Raw genomic sequence first — 22,098 nt, 5'->3', positions numbered from 1 at the left:
ATATTAATTGTATCGGTAAAGAAAAGGTTTGAAAATATTTGAAAACATAATTGATTGTACAAGTCATGGCAGCAATGAGATGTTTGGATCCTTCATCGGACCTGTCAAAATGTAACCCTTGATAACATAATTAAGCTTGGAGATACTATAACAGTACTTGAATTGGACACACATTAAGGAATCTTTTTAAATCACTATGTAAATATGTTCTATTTACCATTAATAAACCCTTCTTCTCTTTAAGGTTTATGATGGAAAACACAGTTCTTCTCGACTTCTAGGTGCCTTTACAAAAAATGAGCTATTAAAGGTAATACTCAACAGTACATCAAATCATTTGTGGATAGACTTTAATACAAATGGATCGGACACTGACATTGGATTTCACCTAACTTACAGCAGTAAGTAGCCCAAACCATTTTTGGAAACAATCATTTTCATTGATATTTTTTCTTTAAAAGTGTTATTCTTTCATTTATTAAGAGTAATTATTATTGTTATTGATTAGTGATTTTCTCAGTAATAAGTAACACATTTATGAGCTTGTAACTACCAAGAATAATGCGCCTTCAATATAATATGGTCATACTGACAAAACTCTATTAATTGCAGTTTACATGTTTAAACTGGACATTGACATTAGTGATCTGTTGTGGGGAAAAAAAATAGGGAGAAATACAAAAAGAATTATTGTGGTTTATAAATAAAGAGAAAGGCTGAATAATAAAATAATCAAATAAAGAATTAGAAGAATCAAATGGAAGATAAATAAAACACAGCATTAGCAGATAAAATATTAGTTGGAACCCAAGATAAAATACAGAAATACAGTAATATGATATGTAATAAGGTCACTGGTATGTGAAATATAGAGAACAAGATTAAAAGGTTAATGACAGTAACACAGATAATTATCTGCCTTACAAGAGTAAAGCTGGGTATATACTTCAGATATTTTTTTATTCAGCAAGTGTGTTGAATGAAAAAAACAAAACTTCACATCGCTTGTATGGATGCAGGAAGTTCCCCTGCTGCAGATCAGAATACACTGATCAAGGCTCCACCCATTGGCTGCAGCAGCTGATCAAATACTGTTTTTCTAGCAGGACCATTTGACAGATGCCAGTCTAATGTTCTGCTTCTGTTGAAAAGAGATTGGTACATATGGATCTGATTCACTGCTGCTGGGGTTGAATACACTGTCTAAGGGAGGGTTCTGCCAGCTCCAACAACATCAAGTCCAAACTAGAGGAAACGAATCCTGGGTTGGAAATGTAATCATGCCATACTGCCCAAATGTTGGTGAAGTGTTTGGATGTACCCTTGCAAGTCGCTATCCAGTCCTCTGCATGCCTGATCTCATTTACCTTGCGTATCCACTCTTCCCGGATAGGAATTTGTGTGTGTTTCCAATAGATTGGATGCAAACACTTAGCCGCATTCAAAAGGAAAGGCAATACACTCCTTTTATACTGGCTAATCAGTAAAGGAGGGATATGGAAGAGAAAGTGAACCCGGGATAGGGGAATACCTTATCTGGCTTTAAAGTCTTCCCAAAAGGGTTCTATCCTTGCGATTTAGTTGCGGTGCAGATCAAAAAAGGTGCATGCACTTCTTTGGTGCAATGAGGTGTGATTTGAGCACATTCATTTTGAATAGGCTCAAAATGCACTGCTCTGAATCGCATGTGAATTGAACAGGAATGAGGTTCAGTTCCTGTGCGATTCACATGCAGTTCATAGAGTAAACCAAGCCTAAAGCCTCGTACACACGATTGGATTTTCCAACAGGAATTGTGTGATGACAGGCTGTTGGAGGAAAATCTGACCGTTTGTATGCTCCATCAGACAATTATTGTCAGATTTTCCACAGACAAATGTTGGATAGCAGGTTTTAAAATTTTCCGTGGACAAATGTCTGTCATCGGATTTTCAGAGTGTGTGTACATAAGTCCGCCGGACAAAAGTCCAAAGTACAAACACGCATGCTCGGAAGAAAGGACGAGTCAGAAGCAGTCGGTCTTGTAAACTAGCACTCGTAATGGTGAATTAGCATTCATGACGTGGCAAATTATGAAATCTCCAAATGCAGCACACAATTCTCTTTTTCTTTAATGGGATAATAATGAAGCGGCTTTGCTGGTGATACTGATGGAGTTATAGCAAACACATTTTCAAAGGCTTTTTTTTTCTAGTGATATCAAGAATAATATTATTATGCTTTTTATTTTTATTTGGGCAAGTTACCTCAACACCATTATACCGTAGTTTTTACGATCAAAGATACAACTATGTTGGTGTCATTTGTCAATTTTACAATGTATTTTTTTAAATGTAACTGCCTAATCCCAAACTGTAATCTGAAGTAAAAAAACACATAGCCAAGTATTATTCTCGACAATTTTTTTGTGCATATAAAAAGAAAACAAATACAATTAGACATGCTATCTGCCAATAGAACTTAACCATAAAGTGCATTCTATGCATCCAACAATATAGAAAATATAACAAATCAAATCATTATTAATCATGAAATCCTAATACATGTGTCCTACTTCTTAATATAAGGGGTCAACAATGGCAAGAGTTGGGGAAAGCAGGGGTCTGTCATCCGGAGATATTTCCGACAAACATCTGGATTATTCTCCTGGAGCTCCCTCAGTAAAGGCATATGACATAATTGGTCATGATTAATAAAGCAACCAATTTTTGGTCCAAGAACTCCTCCTCCTGTTTTTGCTCTGGACTTGGTCAAAGCAATAACTCCAAGGCCAATAATAAATAACACGTTATCTCCTCTGATTCCGCAACATGTTTGGTTGACGAACGGTCGTTCAGAAACAAACTGAAAAGCGCTAAATGAAAAGCATGAAATGAAAAGCATGAATCAACACTCACTAAACTTCTGCTAACATGAAATTAGCAGAAGGAGCCCAAAGGTGGCACTAATGAACTGAAAAAACAGGTAGTATGTCACTACGTTCGTGTTTGTTGGCCGACAATTCCTTGCCATTTGTATGCAAGACAAAATCCAGGCACACGCCTTCGGACAAAAGTCCAAGGTTTTGTCTGCAGAAATTCTGATTGTGTGTATGAGGCTTTAGTGTATGTTTCCTTTTGGCGTTATGTGGTAAAAATGTAACAATGAAGAAATTATGTATACTTTTAAATAGATAATAATAATGTTTAGGATTGTTTCATTTGACAAATTTTTTCTTCTGGAGGTTTGTTAATTCCATCCTAGTATGGAGGCAAACACTACAATTTTACTAAATGGGATCCATAAAATTTTTTACTTCAGCTTTTTCTAGCATCCAGGTTTTTTGAGCTGGAAAGATTTAAGGAACTAACTAGAATTTAAAGCATTGCATATAACTGTATTTCATTGGAGTCTGTCACAACTGCTACATCCATTTAAAAATCCACAGGGTCCATTGCAGTGCTGTGCAATACAAATATAAAGAAGAAATTGTAATTCATTCATGCAGAACTTTGCAAAAGCAGCATGAAGGAAAAATGTAGCAACACCTTCGTTGAGATTTTTCTGTTCCCTGTGGACCATCCTGCTGTGCCAATCACCACTATCTACAAAGGGAATACTGACTGAACTGTTGGAATAAATACTGCAGTAGCCGGTCATGTACTTTCCTATTCATTGATTCCCAAATGTATGCGTGTTTCATAGTTTTTAAAGAGTTTCTGCTGACAGAAGTGAACACATTTTATATAAGATTACTTTTGGTTTTGTGACTGAATATAAATGCTAATAAAATAATATTAGTCAAAGAAAAAATTATAAGCAAACCTACATAAAATAAGATAATGTCCATTTGGTAATTATTTTTATCTTAAGTTCTTTGCCCATGCTCCTCATGCACTGGCAAACCACCAGCAGTGGCCACGCCAACTTCTGTTGCTCCAAATTTTGATTCATGTATGAGAACCCTGGTTGTACACAAGTTGATCTTTTGATCAACTTGTGCACAACTAGCCTGTTGGACATTTCCTGAACAATTAGTGCCACATTGATCATTGAGGGACAGTCCACAGCCAAAGCATGGCAGAGCACATGGCATAAGCAATTAAACCGTGTAGTGTGGGCGCAGCTCTGGTGCAAGGGAGACATTTCAGATTCCCCAGATCTGGACTTTAATCATCATTGATAAGTCTTTAACCTGTGAGGGGGAATTTAGAAATTGAATCCAATTGAAATGAACAAAGCAAATGCTTATGTATTAATAACATCATATAAAAATAGCGTGATACTGGGTCCACTTAAAACTTCAATAGTTCAAAATGAATGAGTGACATTTTCTATTCACTTGAATATTTGGATATAGCTCTGTCCTATCTGTGGAGAATTTCACAATGAAGGAGCAGAGGTTAACGTAGAAATTGTAACAAATTTTTCTTCTTTGTTTAGCCCCTTCGCGCCAAAGAGTACAACAAATGTTAATGCCTAAGCACAACTTTGCAACTTTGGCATGTGTTAATAAAACTGTACATATCATCTCAACTACTTTATGCATCCAGGTGGATAATACAGATGAGACCCTGGTCTCTGTGCTGGGAGCATGCTGTGCAGCTCTCTCCCAACACAAAGACAGATATGCATATACTGTATGCGGCCCCATGGAAAAACCCCAGTCCAATGAGACCGCATATATGCATATTGTCGGCAGGAAGGGGTTAAAACACCCATGTGCAGAGCACACTATAAAAGAGCAAAATTTAAAAAAAGTAAAATTAACCCTTTGATATTTGAGTCCCAATACCTATAAATCCCTTTGAGTCACAGGGCTTTATTCAGGTTCCTGACATGTGGAATGATTGTCTTACAATTGCTGCTTTGTTTTGCAGTCAACCTTGCAATATCTTGATATTTGGGGGCTAATAGTACTTTCTTTTGATACCATAAATGATATATTTTTTTGTTTTAAATGTGACAGCCATTTTTTGGAAAAGTATGAAAAAGGGTGATTTTGGGTTGGTTTTAACAACATTAAAATGTTTTTTTTTCTGGAATTAAACAATATTAATTTGTTTTTTCCATGTTATATGGAAAATATATGGTGTAGAAAAAAGGGTGTATATATAAGATTTTATTTATGAAGCTTTTTATCTCACACTATGGAATGACAAATAAGGCCTTATCTTTGATTATATATTGAAAAATCCAAAACAGTGCACCATTTTGAACAGAAAACAGTCTGTAGTCTTAGACTATGACTGTTTTGAACATTTTCTATTAAGAGTTGTATATTATGTTTACTTAAAATTAAAGCAAAAAAAAAAATTTAAGTAGGTAATGATGCTATAAAAAAAGTTTCTGTTTATATACATGATAACACTACATAAGTATGCCTTAATCCCTTGGTGGGGACATGGTTGGGCCCAGAAACAAAGGAACAAGGGAATGCATTCTGCCTCTCAATGACTGAAAATGCATCTGTTTCTTGGCAGTGAACTGCATTTAGTGTGGCTCACTACAAAAAAAAGAACTTGATTTACAAAAGTAGACCTCTTTACGAAAAGGCAAAGTTTGGACTTTGAACGACTTCTCTGCAAGATTTGTATTTGTGTAGGAATTATATACCAATTGTCACTGCCAGCCCCTCTATTATAACTAGACTTAACACACAGGTTAAATATTTTTCTAAAATGAAACTTGTAAATACTGTTTTACAGCTATCTTCAGGCCGGTCACATGACTCCCAGCCAGTTTCCTACTCCGATCCAGGGAATTTATCCTGTGTGTTATGCCCCATTATAATAGAGGGGCTGGCAGTGAAATATGTTTGTGGTAACAACCACTTTAATGTTTTAGCTAAAAAAATTGCTCAAGGTTTAATACCCTTTGTGACTGCAATCTGTATATTAAAAATCCCCAGTGTTTATTAACATTCCCCAGGATACATTAATACAGGGTCTCTCCTTTAACAATCTACAACCAATACTTTGAATGGTTGTCAGTTCACAATCCTGGCTGTCACTGACAATCTGAGTCAGCTCTGTCATAGTGATCACATATAGGTTGAAAACTCTGCCTACAAAAGGAAAGAATCATAAAAAGGGTCAGATCTGACTAGTGACCATTTAGGAAAAGATGTATTTGTCTTTAAAGCTGACCATACACTAATATATTTCTGAACTAATGCTGGTGTGAACATTCTTATCATTCTATAACTTAAAGTAATACTAAAGCCTCTTTTTTTTTTCTTTAACCAGTTGCCACCCACGTCAAATAACTTTCACGGAGGGATGGTGCAACTCTCATTCTGGGATGCTGTCATATAACAGCATCCCAGAATGGACATTCTAACAGGGGTGCACATCGCAGCAATTAAAGACGCTCCGTGTTGCTAGGACACATTGTAACCCCAATCTAGAAATCTAGATCTAGAATAAGAAAGGAGTGTTGGACTTTAAATGAGGCAATTGATTTGTGGAAGTAGAATGGTTGGTAAGCATTGTTTATTTGTAACAAGAGTATGAAACAATTAAAAAAGTTTTTCATATATATATATATATATATATATATATATATATATATATATATATATACATGCACACATGGCATGAACATGATGGATACATATGTTTCAACTTGACAACACATGGGAAGTATTGACTATTGATAAAAAGGTATGAATACAAATATGTAGCATGTAATAGAGACGGCATTTGACAATAAAGTGAAACATATAAATCTTGAGCATGATTAATTGTGGATATGATACAAGATATTTCCTATTAACAGGCATTGGTACACCATATGCAACGGAGCTGCTGCAGAAACAAAAAAAGATACACATACACATAAATAGTTACATAGTACTCAATGAATTGTGAATGTATAAAAGGTATATAAGGGCCAGTAACTAGATCATGAGCCAGACTTGCCTGAACACCCCATGGAAACTCAACGCATTTCATGGCTATATGCCATTCATCAGGATTTGGGTACAGAAATAAACTGTAAATACAAATGGATATACAGTATTAATTCATATATTCTACCCATAAGAGGAGAAAAAAACCTCACGGGGAGAAAGGGATCTATACTCACAGGTCGGATAAAGCACTGTGCTGGGCTAGCATCGAGGAAGATGGGACCCCAAAATGGTTGTCTGTTCTGGAGCAGAGGCAAGGGACCAAGCCGTGAGGTTTTTCCTCCCCTTACGGGTAGAATATATTAATTGATGGCCCCTCCCCAGTGTTCCTGGCCCCTCCCCCTTGTTGAGTGCCCCCAACGCAAGAAGCTTGCTATGGGGTGCACCTGAGCCGAGCCACAGCTCCCTGTGTCCATTCAGACACCGAGCCATGGTTCGGCCCCTGCCCCCTTTCTCTCCTGATTGGCTAGCAGCGGGAGCCAATGGCATCACTGCTGTGTCTCAGCCAATCAGGAGGGAGAATCTCGGATGGCCGAGGCACTCATGCACATCGCTGGATAGAGCTAGGGCTCAGGTAAGTATTAGGGGGGCTAAGGGAGCTGCTACACACAGAATGCATGAAGATAAAAACCTTCTGCCTTTACAACCACTTTAACAAATATTCAAAGTACTCTCAAATTTGCTTGTTTTTACATTTCGATTTTGGAATGAATGAAATTTCCCACATGAAAACCACATTCAATGTTAGAAATGTACTAGTTTCCTTTGTTTTCTTCTGACGATTTGACCACACTAACAATTCAAAAATCAACTGAAAATACCTGAAATTAAAGTTTTCAAACAACATTCTTCTAGAGTATGGACAGATTGAGAAGCTGACTGCATGTTTGTAATATAACAAACTTAATTTCTAAGGTAGAGTTACTTACTGAATAGGATGACACAGTGGGAGCTTTGAAAAAGAAAAATGCAACTTTGTAAAAGAACAATTGTAAAAGAACAATTTTATGTTTTGAAAAGCCACAGTTTAATTAAACATTTTACAACTATTTAGAAACTCTTTTGACAAAAGCTGGACAATTTCTTCTACTCAGTAGTTAAAATTGTGCTAGATTTGACTCTGTACTACAAACCACAAAGCTAATTTCCCAGTTACAGGTGTATTGACTTAATAAGCAAGTTTGCTTGTCCGTACGGGCTGATGCAGAGCTTAAACACATTGCTAAATACACTATGTACTGTTGGAATGCCTGTCTCCATAGTGTTTTGCTGGCATGTAACAGCTCTAATTCTCCTCATGCTATCCTTTGAAGTGTATTAAAATATAATCCTAAGAGTTTCTTATGCAAAACTGTTTGAGCCATTTACTTGTTTTTTCTTCTTATAATTCAATAAGTACATAAGGGACAGATCTGCTAAAGGAAAGATAGTGTCCTGGCAGCTGCTTCCATAGTTTTCAGCTATTATAATAAGTCTCTGCTATATGGACCCCCTCACGTGAACTACAGTGTGCAGTTCACAAATTCTTTATTTTCCTATTTTCCAATCATGTTGCCATACACATATTATTTATTGCCTTAAATGTATTATTTAACCATGATTTACATTTCATGCTGCCTCACTTAACTTCCTACCCACATCAACAAGTTTGTCATTTGTTACCACATTTTAATCATTCTTTCAATCCCAAGCCACCTCCTGTAATTTTTCACTGAAGGTATATCTAAAGCCAAAATGTTTTTGTTTTGTTTTTTTGGATAGAGTGAAGAGGATTTAGAATTAGAACACCTTTATTATTTATTTTGATGGCTGTGCCCTTGTTAGGGAGATCAACCATGTCTATTTGTCCTTGTGACAATTGTCAATGAGAGTTAAAGTGAGAGAAAATCCTCAATTTTTAAGGAGAATCTTCCAGTGGGGGGCATTAGCTCTGGTGAACCAAGCAGGGATTTTTTACTTCATTATAGAGAGATTTTTCTCTCACTTCCTGTTGTGGCTATCAGACAAGAAGTGAAGAGAAATTTTCTCAATGGGATACAAACTGATTTCCTATGCTATCCAAAATGAAAAAAAGGGTTAGTTATGTTTTAACATTTACCTGACTAGAGGTCATTTTAACCGCTTCCAGACTCCCCGCCATCATTATACATCGGCTGTTTGAAAAGGGATATCCTTGTTATGGCAGCAGCTAGCATAACCCCAGTATGCTATTCTTAAGCATGTGGTCCACTTTCAGATAAAAGTGGTTTCTGCAGTGGACTCCCTGCAAGATGACTTTTATTGGTGGTGGGTGAGGGGTCCCCCCTATCACTGTTCTCTGGTGCCCTCCACAGCTTACCAGAGCCGACAGCAGTGGCAGAGGCAAAAACCCCCACTCTTCTACATACCACTGCTGGGCAGAAGCGACATCAAAACATCACTTTCGCCCCTGGGCTCTTAAAGCAACATTTTATCTAGATTTATTTTTTCAAATTACATGTATTTATTTTTTTATTGCATTTTAGTGTATGAGGTATATTTGACTCCAGATCTTATATTTAGGAGGTCCTGTCTTGCTTTTTTTTCTATTACAAGGGATGTTTACATCCCTTTTAATAAAATGTAAAATTACACTTTTTTTTAAAGAACAGTGTAAAAATAAAAAGGTAAAATAAATAAGAAATTTTTTTTTTTAACACGCCCCGTCCCACCGAGCTTGCATGCAGAAGCGAATGCATACATGAGTGAAAAACAGAGTTCAAACCACACATATGAGGTATTCCTGCGATTGTTAGAGTGAGAGAAATAATTCCAGCACTAGACCTCCTCTGTAACTCAAAACATGCAACCTGTAGAATTTTGTAAACGTCGCATGTTTAGATTTTTAAGGGGAAAAGTTTGTCGCCATTCCAAAAGCGGGCACAACTTTAAAGTTTGACATGTTGGGTATCAATTTACTCCGCGTAACATCATCTTTCATGATATAACCAACTTTACTGGTGTCTTATTTTTTTAATTAAAAATGTGTATTTCTTTCCAAAAAAAGACCACTTGTAAGACCGCTGCGCAAATACGGTGTGACAAAAAGTGTTGCAACGACTGCCATTTTATTCTCTAGGGTGTTAGAAAAATATACATATCATTTTTGTGGGTTCTGTTATTTTATAGCAAAAAAAAGATTTTAACTTGTAAACAACAAGTTTGAAAAATAGGCTTGGTCCTTAAATGGTTAAATACCTCAAGTAGCGGTATGGGATGTTGTGCGTGAGGACCTAAAAGGCAGATTGTGGTTAAAAAGGGGTTAAGTGATTAAAACATGTTACACTTCCTACTCCATGCATGTCTAAAATATTGGCTTATATCTTCATATTACTCTAAATGAACTATTCTAAAATGAACCACACAAGAAAAGGCCAGGTATGTAGACTCAAACATTCAACATTTAACACTGACATTCAAATCAGGGGATCAAAAATAATGGAATGACGTGGAGTGTCTTTATACGTTTCATAAAAATCTTTTCCATACAGTTTTAAGATTAAACTAATTATCTGGCTGTCTCTGGCCAAATAAGTTTTACAGTCCCTAACTTGAAATAAGATAGTTCATTAGATGGAACCCCTGATTTGTATACGTATTATAAGTAAGTGACTCAAAAAATACTGAAGCTTTTGGGAATGAAGACATGTGCGATTCATTTCAAATTAATATTCAGACAAATTTTTCATTATTCAGAGATTCGGATACATCCAAATACCTGAAATACAATAGAAACAAATTTGACTGAATGCTCTGAATAACAAAATGAAATTAGTCAGAATTTCAGAAATTTGGACGGAAGTTCGAATAGAATTTTACATCGAACTCCAGTCGAAATCTAACTGTACACATATTGCTGAAGTGTGTTATTAGAGTTGCAAATGTAAAAAAAAAAAAAAAAAGTAAATACATGTAAACATAATAACTGTAAATGTAACGGTAATGTAACCCTTTAAACTGTGCTGTGCAAATTGTTGGCACCATATAGACTCTGCATAATAATAATAATTCAATCTTCTGACCAGATCATGCACAGTTAAGTATTTATTTATTTATTATTATTATTTATTCTGATATGCTCTTTATTACAGGCCTTCATTTGTCTATGTATCTATAAGCATTGTGGATAAATACATTTTCAAACTTCCCAACACATTGAAATCTGAGCTATTTTCTATTAAATAAACATAATTTTTAGCCCTTTACTTGCAAGTGCAAGTAGAAAAAAAACAAAAAAAAAACTTTAATGTTTAGTTAACAAAGGCCTAATAATTTGAAATAAATAATTTAATGGAATTTTAATATTTTTTAGCTTTAGGTGATTCATTTAGAAAAAAAAAAAACTCTAGCAGAGCAGTGCATGCCAGATGAGATGGGTTATTCTGGAAGGAATGCATTTTGAAACACACACTTAATGGCATATACATACTGAGAATAGTGGTGCATGTACTGTATATTTACTACTTAAAGTAAACTGTGAAAAAAGAAAAAAAAAACATGCTAGCTCTCCTAAAAAATAATATTACAAAGCAGCTGACACAATACCCTGATACATGGTATATATAAATTAGAAACATACAGTGCAGCGCATGAAGTATCATATGTACATAATTTTTAGGTGAAAAAACTAAATGTTTTGTATATTGATGTATGATTGTAAATAAAACAGTCCCTCTGAAGAACCAAAAAGCAATAAAAAGGTCCACTTGTGTGCGTTTAAAAAAATTAAGAAAGCTGTGTAAATCTCGGTTCACATTGGTGCGATGCAGGAACTCTGCAAATCCACTGTGGGTTCTCGCATCGCACCTGACTGGCAGGCAGTTCACACTGCCATATGCAAACTTCTGGGAGTGTCAATACAAAGTTAATGACACCCCCGGATCGGTTCGCATATAGCAGTGCAAACTGTCAATTCGGACAGCAATCGGATCGCATGAGTGTGAACACCCATGCGATCCGACCAAAAAAAGGGTCCTGCATGACTTTAGTCTGAATACAATGGGAATTTAGCCATACAATCTGTATGGCTGAATTCACATCACACAGACATCGCATGTGATTTGCACCGTAGTGCAGTACGAATCACATGCAAAGTCGCACCTCACCAATGTGAACTGGGTCTAAAGTTGTGAAAATAATCACCACAAAGACCACCACAGTGAGTAAAGAGTGGGGCTTATCAGATTATAATGACCTTCACAAGGAGAGGTCCCAAAACGTATTGTGCCAATCAACACACAGCCTCATGTAATGCTTAGTGAGGACTTGATTTTTAAGCCTATCCACCAACCAGTATTACAAATCTCATTTAAACCAGTGGCTGCACCCAAGACCTACAGAATAAAGTGGAAAGTAGAAACCATCAAGTCCTCTATGCATACCCATTAATCTGAGAAATACCTGTACTGATGTTTGGAAGTTGTCTTTTGTCTCCTTGTCTGTGTTGTCTGTGTGGAGCCTTACCATACACTGATCAGTAGGATACATTGAACAAACTGTTGATGTAACTGGAGCAGCTGTGATGGTGTGTGTGGATTGTCATAATGCATTTTGGCACCTCTCCTTATGAGAGTCAATAGAATCTGGTAAGCCCTCATGCTTCACTCACTGTGGGGCAGTGTTTTAATTTACATTCTGTGAGCTATCACATATGTATATGCTATATTTAAGGGCCCTTTGACACCTAACACAGTGGGATGCAGTTAGCTGCATTTTGGTCTGCACTCCAGCTACATAGACAGTCCAAAATCAAGGTAATCCTATGGGCATACTTCACATGAAAGCAGTTCAGTACAATGCATTAAAAAAAGTAGAAAAGTAGAGCATGTTGCATTTTTCCACACCACAAATGCACAAAAAATGCATTCAAATGGATGCAAATGTACTGCAATACACATAGAAGCCCAGGAAAAGAAAGAAGGAAGTTACCTCACAAGACAAATGCAGACAGAAAAACGTGCATTAACTGCATGCATGTAGATGCACATCAACTGCATGTAAAATACACATGAAAAATGCATGTATCTGTGCAAGGAAAAAACATGTAGTAGATGTGCAATTTCTACCGTGAATGGGCCCTAAGGCATGCCTCTGATGATACCTGTTTTAGTTACCAGTGTGCTTATGTTATCTTGCTAATTAAGTTTCAAAGGCTAAATTCACCTTAAAAATAAATAAATAAATACATATACTTTTGCATTTTGTGCATTTTTTTTATGTTGTACCCATGATCAGTGGATTGCATGTGTAAAGCCAGGCTCCAGCAGACTCTTCTTCCAGATCTTTATCTATACTAAGATACAGGCTTTCCGTTGGAGAGCTGGAGGAAGTGTCTGTCGGAGTACACGTGTAGTGAGTGCAGCACTTACGTTACATAATTACAAGTCCATATGTCACACTGGCAGAAAGGACTTGTAATTAATTCACAGATCTCAATGATTTCAAGCATCTGCAGGGAAAAAGAAACCCCTCTTGTTGTCATGGAGGAGGGGTTTGAGGGTTTGCACCATATTACACCCTAACTGTGTATGTAATATCCAACATGGTGCTGCCAGCTTCATAAAAATACAAACAGTTGAAAATGCCGAGCCACCCGGCTCATAAGCTTGCTCAGCTTCAACTGAAGTACCACAGTGTACCTCTCGCCAGTCTCCGACTGTGTTGTCCAGATCTCTTGGATACTTGGTTATCTAGCCTTTAGTCACAGCGCCCTGTTGCACAGCCCAACTCTGACCTATGGATTGGGGTTCTCCTGATACCCTGATAGAAGCCAACCTGACTCCTGGAAGGAGACCTGTTGTCTTCTGGCTGGGCACCTCTGTCCCCTCGATGAGACCCTCTGTCTCTTGTCTTCTGGCTGGGGCCCCTGACCCCAGGGTGAGACCTTCTGTCTCCCACACTGGGAATGGTCTCTAAACTGGAAGCTCTGAGCTATTCTCAGACCTGAGCATATAATGACCCTGCACACCTGTGTACTCATCCAGGTTGCAGGCATCTAGCAAAAACTGAACTCAGAACTGAAAGTTCTGATCCAAAACTACAGAATCTGGAGAAATACAGATACACAGCTTTCTCTGACCAGAAACACTAGTATAGAACGTTGCATTTACCCTAAATGCAAGTCCTATGTCACATTTTCCTATAGTCTCACAGTGACAGGGCCTCTCACTGTCAAAGTATACATGTAGAAAATATTAAATCAATGTAAATAATTTCAGAGATGTGTAATATAACATTTACAAATGTTTAAAGAAGATTTGTTTATAATGATATATGTACAGGCAGCCTGTTGAATCTTCTTATCTCATTACTGATGAAAAACATTAAACTCTCTATGGCAATGATGGATAGATCATGTTATGTAAACTATCTAGCATGGGTGCTGGGGAAAAAATATGCTGTATATTTATTTTAGTACTGCTTTACTAAAATAGAGATGTAATATTTGTATTTAAATTTCTATTAAAGTGCAAATTGAAATAATAGATCCACTCCATCATTTAATATACTGTATATACCATGTAGTTATAGTAATAAATGTCAGTCTTATCATATTAATATATAATAGTATCCACATCTACAGATGATCTCACAGAGAAATCTATTATCATAATTATAGTTCTGTGTTAGGTTAATAAAAAAACATTAATGGCAGAAAAGAATTACTTGGCCTTATCCCTTAATGATTTGTGTTTCCGGTTATATAGTTGTTGGTTTTTCTTAATAACGCATAGTTTTTGGATGATGTTGATTTAAAATGTATAATCCAACTCCATATTATTCTAACTTACTCTAAAACAGTAACTGAAGGAAGTAATTGTTGCTGCATCATTGCTGAAAACAATGATCTTTCACTTTTTGTGATATTTTTTCTAGATATGCTGTATATGTTCTGTCCTTTACACCTTTCTACAGTCAGAGATGGTTAAAGTAGGATTAACTTTTTATACACATTGGCAGGACAAAAAGAGGTTTTAGAAAACCATCAGTGTATCATTGAGACATATTCTTCTCAATTAAAACCTGACTTGCAGAGATTCCTGCTGTTCTCGTGAATGAAGAAGATGTAGCCCTAGGAGCTTCACAGCTGGTCCTGTTTTCACTGTCCTCCAAACAGCAGGCAGAATTTGTAGAGAAAGTTGTTGTTTGGGTCTGTAGTGTAACACCGCTGGGATGTGCTGATGCCAATCTTTGATTAACCTTACAAGTGACATTAAATACATACTGCATCTTGCCTTTTTAATATCTAGGAATTGTGTTCTTGCCTGTTAATGAGGGTATTCAAGGGCACACGCATCCTTAATCTTTTACATCACACCAGTTTCATTGCTTCTTAATGCACAGTTTTGAGGTCAGAAATATGGATACAAAGAATCTTAGGGAGGACACCAAAGTATGACTGTCGTATATGTTACACTATCTGTAGCGCACATATAAGTATAATAAGCTTTAGAATTTAAAACTTTAATGCCAGCTCTTTAATTGGTGAACATTTTTAAAGGATAACTATACTGTTATTCATCTTCTGTATCAAAAAAAATGCCACATTACAGACTTCCAATCAGTTGATAAAATTGTATGTAAAGGGCAAATCTTTCTTTTGTTTTGCGTGGAGTGAGTGGGCAAAAGCCAGACCTTCTGTTGAAGCAGCACACAGCCCAAGTACTAGAATGAAATATCAGCTGTAGCACAAATGTCTCAGGCCTTTCAAAGGGTATATTATTTAATAGAGAAGAGCCACCTGGGGCTAGGTTATCCCACGTATACTACTCTGGCACAGGTCTTGCTCTCATCACAAACTTCCTTTCCTCAAGACTGCTAAAGAAATTCAGAGCCCATGATTTCTTAGCTTTTTTTACAAATTTTAACAATGCAGTGTTTTTATGAAGAGCAGAGAAGGTTATCTTTGGGAGGAATCCAACTTGGCTTCAGAATAAGAGTTATGTGCAAATTTATATGGGTGTGACATTCACCAAACATTCACAGAAGCTGATTCAATCACTATAGTTTAAAACGGATGCATCTGTGATGAATATGAGTTACTGTTACTGTTCCGCACTGAATATCCCTACCTCTGGAACCCCCCTGCCATTTTAAAACCCCTCTAACTTTTTTACCATCTTTACCCTCAGCAGATCTGCACCCTCCTCATTGTTTACTTGACGCTCTAATGCTGGGTGCGCAGTGTGCCACTACTTATATTGGCATGGGGAAGTCACCCAGAGGTCCTGCCCCTTATGATGTCACCTCCCCATCATGCCCAGGGCAGTTTTCTTATTGATCAATTGAATAAAATGTGTGTATCTAGTACCAAATTGAAAATGTAATTAGAGTGTGTTACTTAACACATTTTTTTTAGAAACATTGTGCAATCAATGCAAAGTACATAAGTAAATGTATTAAGCTGCAGTTGGAGAGTTTGAGAGATGGGACAAGTTTTATCATGACATAAGAATCTGAGTGTGTTATTTCAGAAATGTCAGAAACATTGTACATTGGACTCACTGAATATTATGTAAGAAGATGCATTAGGCCATCATTTAAAAAGTAAAAGATAATAAAAAATAAAAATTGGATGGTATTCACTGGAAATGGCTAGAAATAATGTACAGTTGATGAAAATTACATAAGCAGCCTCATTAGTGTCAGGCTAGGAGCAGATAACAGGTAACAGTTCAGCTGTGCTGATTAGGCAAAGAGTTCAAGGAACAAGACGACATACCATGAGCAGGTCTAAGCAGAGCAGGTCAACTGGGACTTGTAGTTCACTGCTGCAGATGAAAGTTGATGTTGGCTGGTGCTTGTAGTTCACTGCTGCAGACTAAGGTAGAGGTTGGCTTGTGCTTGTAGTTCACTGCTGCAGATGAAGGTAGAGATTGGCTGTGCAAAAAAGTAGTAATGCTGAGTCTGGTACTACAGTAGAATCAGGCAAAGCATAGTCAAGCCAAGCTGGGTCATACACAGGTATATCAGAGTCCAAATGGTACCGAATCAGAAGATCAGAAGCAAGCAAGCAGAACACTTCAGTTTGCAGCAGAACATGTGAACAGGCACAAAATTTGCTTAAAATCCGAGAACACCGTTAAAGTCTATGGGACACGAATGTGAAAAATCAGAAGTACTAATTCCAAAGGCTTATATGCAAGTTATTGCTATAAAAAGTATTTGGTGACCCGGGTCCTGCCGCAGGGGACATGTATCAATGCAAAAAAGTTTTAAAAACTACAGTTTTTTTCAAGAGCAAGGATTTTAATAATGCTTAAAGTGAAACAATAAAAATGTAATATTCTTTTAAATATTGTGCCTGGGGGTGTCCTTAGTATGCCTGTAAAGTAATGCATCTTTCCCATGTTTATAACAGTGCCACAGCAAAATTACATTTCTAAAAGAAAAAATGTAATTTAAAACAGCTTGTGGCTCTAATGTATTGTTGGATCCTGGCAATATAGATAAAAATACCAAAATAAAATGGCATGGATGTCACCCCCAAAATCCATACCAGGCCTTTCAGGTCTGGTATGGATATTAAGGGGAACCCCACACCCAAATTGTGTGGGGGTCCCCCAGGTCCCCAGGCACTATATACTCTGAACAGCAGTATATATACTATACGGACTGCCCTATATACTCTGCATAAAAATGGGCCTTAAGTTGGTGGTACCAGAACACTGTAAGCCCTCACAGATACCCTCGTTGGGCACATTAATGGGCCCTGTGTTGAAATATTAAATCAAAAATTGTAATAACACACCCCTGTTAAACAGGGGCAGAAAAATCGTGCCTTTGGTGGTGGCACAACACTGTAAGACCTCAGTTACTCTTGTTGGGTGCAGAAACTGGCCCCGCATTGAAATAATATATCAAAAATTGTAATTACATGCCCCAGTTAAATAGGGGCAGAAAATTTGCGCCTTGGCTGGTGGTGCCCTGAAACAAAAATATTGTTGGAAGCTAGCATCATCAAGATTGCATAGGAATAGTATAGTCAGCATAGGCAGTCTTTAAGGGATCCAACATCCATAGCATATTCAGTCAGTTATATCAGCATCAGATGCTTGATAGCTGCTGATCTAAGACTAATTCGTTTTTATGAATGTAAGCCTATCAATGGAGTCTGTGGACAGGCGCACTCTTTGATCAATTGCAAACCCTCCAGTAGCACTGAATTTGCATTCAGAAAGCATGTTGGATGCAGGACAGGCCAGTAGATCAATTGCATATTTAGCAAGCATATTTATCAAGTTCTACCAGTGATCCATCCTCGAGGCCCAGTAACCAAGTGGATGCTCTGTTGGAAAGGTCCCCAAGTCTGCTCTTGCCCCTAGATGCCAGCACCAGGAAATTGTAACCTCCCAGGGTCTGGAAATGCCTTGCACAACCCTTTCTTCAAGGCCTCCTGAAGATGTTTCACCCTCTGCTCTCTCTGCGAAGGCAGGATTAGTTCTGAAACCTTACCCTTGTAACGTGGATCAAGAAGGGTTGCAAGCCAGTAATGATCCCTCTTCTTGATACCACAAATCCTAGGGTCCTTTTGCAGGCTTTGCAGAATCAGGGAGGACATGCAGTGTAAGTTTGCAGAGGCATTCAATTCTGAGTTCTTTGGGTCACTAAGGATTACATGACCCGTAACTACATCCTCCCAGCCAGGTATAACTCCTCGGGTTCCTGGGCACTGAAAACCATCCCTTTAAGACTGCTGCTGAGTGTTATCCTCTACATCCATGCTGACTCAATCCTCCTCTTCTTCATGTGGGTTTGGTGGGCCCGCAGGAATGCTATCGGGATAAAGGAGCCTTGAGAGGTAAGGAAGTCCTCCTCTTCCTCCTGCTGTTCTGCGTCAAGTGCCCTGTCCATGATTCCACAAAGTGTGTGCTCCAACAGGAAGGCTAGCGGGACAGTGTCACTGATGCATGAATTTTCGCCGCTCACCATCCTTGTGGCCTCCTCAAATGGTGACAGGACAGTGCATGCATCCTTGATCAGTAGCCACTGGAGTGACAAAAAGAAGCCAAGCTCCCCTGGCCTTGTCCTGGTGCCATACTTGCACGGGTACTCCTTGATGGCACTCTGCTGTGTGTGCAGGCACTGCAGCATTTCCAACGTTGAGTTCCACCTGGTGGGCATGTGAAAAATGAGGCAGTTGCATTCCCTTTGACTGTCAGCCAGCCGAGCACTGGCATTGCATAACCAGTGGAAATGACTGAAAACTTTTCTGGCCTGCCTCAGGAGATCCTGTAAGGCTGGGTACCTACTAAAGAACTGCTGTGCCACCAAATTCAGGACATGTGCCAAACAGTGTCCCTGTTGGAGGATGGAAAAAAGGCTGGTACCATTGTCGCATACAACCATTCCTGGCTGAAGCTGGCATGGTGTCAACCACCTCTGAGCCTGCCCCTGCAGAGTTGACAGAATCTCTGCCCCAGTGTGGCCCCTGTCCCCTAGGCAGACCAACGCAAGCACCGCATGGCATCTCTTAGCCTGACCGTTTGCATAACCCCTTGAACGCTTATGGAGGACCGCTGGTTCAGAGGACAAATCTGTAGAAGAGGCCATGGAGGAAGAAGAGGAGGGGTGGATATGAAAGTTGTGTCAGAATCACCACTAGCATTTTGGAGGCATGGTGGTGGAACAAACTCCGACAACACTGACCCCTGTCCTGCATCCTTCCCAGCTGCTAGCAAAGTTACCCAGTGTGCCGTGAAGGAATGTTAACCAGGCCAAAACATTGCCTTCCACATGCCGGTAGAGCCAGAAGGGCCTTCCATGAAAAGAAATGGTGTTTTGGAACCTGCCACTGAGGTACAGCACATTCCACAAATTCATTAAAGGGGGCAGAGTCTACCAGCTACAAAGGCAGCAGTTGCAGTGCAAGCAATTTTACCAAGCTAGCATATAGACGCTGAGCATGTGGATGGCTGGGACTGAATTTATTTTCATGGTTCAGCAACTGGGGTAGGGAAATTCACCTGCTAAAATCAGATGGTGGTGTACTGCTAGCAGATTGGCTGCAAGTACTTGGGACACCTGTTGCTATACCTTCTTTCCTCTCAGTGTAGGTTTTTGAGAGGATTGGAGGTATTGTAAAGTTGGAGATCCCAGATGAGGAGCAAGGATAAGTCTGCCTTTTTCTTTGATGTGGGTCTTTCAAGTGCTCTTGCCAATGAACTGCATGGCAGGTCATCATATGTCTGGTCAAGCATGTGGTGCCCAAGTTCATATGTTCTGGCCATGCTTGATCAGACATATGTTGCAAACAGCAATGGTGTGATCTGCTGCAAACGTGATGAAAGGAACTTTTAAAAGTCAGCGGGGAGTCAGCAGCTCCCTGCACCTGCAGAGCTTTGTGGTGTGATGCAATAGGATGGCTGCCCTTAGGCTGACCCCTAGAAGACATCCTGCCTCCTTGAAGTTGTGCCTCCTCCTCACTTCTCTCAAGCACCCAAGTACAGTCATTGATCTCATCATCCCCTCCTTCCTTGTCACTGGAGCAAACTTGGCAGTATGCTGCAGCTGGCAGAAAAGGACTGCCAGTTTCTTGTCCTTCATGGGCACCCCCACTCTCTAGGCTCAAGTTACTCCCTTCCTCAACCTGGGAACATCGGAGCCTTAAAATCGCTGCACATGCTCCAGCAGCATATACCCAATACTGTGGTTGAATAATTCTGGGGACTCCTCCACGCATGATAGTGGGGCTACGGAAGGAGGGACTGTGGACAAGGAGCTGTGGACAAGGAGCTGGTGGAATAGGCCACTTTGGCAGCTGAGTTGGAAGGCAATCTATTCTAAGCCTGCATGACAGAGGATGAGGAGGATGAGGCTGGCTTTGTTATCCACTCCACCAACTCTTCTGCATGTTCTGGCTCAATAACATGACCAGCAGTAGAAAAAAAGGACAAGTTTGCCCCACGGCCACCTGCAGAGGATGCACCATGTCCTTGACCAGCACTGTTGACTGTAGACACAGAAGCTGCTTGCCCTCATTTAGTGGCCTGTAAGTGTTTGCCTCTCCTTGGTGGCCTTCCGGACATAATGTATTTTTTGTTTTGCAAAACCATACTACAGTGTGTTAGATACTGTGTACACCACCTGCAGTGTTTTACAAAACTGTACACACTGTATTAGATACTGTGTATACCGCCTGCACCGTATTAAAAACTTTACAATAGCTGCACTGTATTGTGTACTGTGTACACCACCAGAAGTGTAGTAGAAACTGCACACTGTATTAGATACTGTGAGCATTGCCTGCACTTTATTAGAAACTGTACTACAGCCATACTGTATTGTGTACTGTGTACCCCACCAGAAGTGTAGTAGAAACTGTACACACTGTATTAGATACTGTGTACCCCGCCTGCACTGTATCATAAACTGTACAACTGCTGCACAATATTGTATACTGTGTACACCACCAGAAGTGTAGCAGAAACTGTACACACACTGTATTAGATACTGTGTACACAGCCTGAAGTGTATTAGAAACAGTAAACCACAGAAGGCACTGTAGATATAGGCTACACTGGATGCCAAATATATATATATATATAAACTGCACTTACTGAATATTGAGTAAACACTTAGTATATAGTCTATGCTAAATGCAGAGAATATATATACTAGACTGACTGTATATATATCAAATACACTGTCACTAACTGAAAAACCGGCCTGCTTAATCTAAATCAATCAAAATCTCTCTGTCCACGCCGACAACACTACACATGGCCGCCGTGTAAGCAGCCTTATATAGTGTGGGGCATGGACTTAGTCCCTCTGAGCCATGATTGGCCATAGGCACCCTGCCTTTGGCCAATTATTATGGCTCTCTTAGCAGAGCGTGCTGTGATTTTCCAAAGCATGCTGGTCAGGTGCATGCTTTGGCCAATCATCATACAGCAATGCACTGCGATCTCTCATCGCAGTGCATTATGGGGCATTCCGTTGTGCTCAAGTCGAAATTATGTATCTGAGCATCGAGCTCATCCATACACAAACTATAGAGCAGATATCAGCTGGGTCAAGCAGTAGCACATAAAGGTAACAACTCTTTCAGGAGCACTGATTGTGTGCTGATACAGGTGATGTAAAGGCAAGTTGGCCAATCACGGTTGTTTCGCAGGCAAAGGCTGTGTCAGGTGAGTTTTGCTGGATCTTAAAGACATCCTAGTACTGACAATTAGATTGCAATT

At 38.9% G+C, this 22,098-nt stretch overlaps 1 protein-coding gene across 1 annotated transcript in view; it reads left to right on the top strand.

Annotated features, from left to right (window-relative positions):
* The window catches only part of CSMD1 (CUB and Sushi multiple domains 1), a 2,539,710-nt gene that overhangs the window by 1,864,589 nt on the left and 653,023 nt on the right, over positions 1–22,098 (top strand). The window contains exon 23 of the mRNA XM_077487775.1: positions 245–401. Coding sequence (XP_077343901.1) covers positions 245–401 — 157 coding nt within the window. The remainder of the gene's footprint in view (positions 1–244; positions 402–22,098) is intronic.

This window comes from Lithobates pipiens, unplaced genomic scaffold (assembly GCF_037356315.1).
Source record: "Lithobates pipiens isolate NorthernLeopardFrog02 unplaced genomic scaffold, aLitPip1_a1.2 Scaffold_18, whole genome shotgun sequence".
Taxonomy (NCBI): Eukaryota; Metazoa; Chordata; class Amphibia; order Anura; family Ranidae; genus Lithobates; species Lithobates pipiens.
The sequence above is the reverse complement of the archived record's forward strand: the minus strand, read 5'-3'. Positions and strand labels throughout refer to the sequence as shown.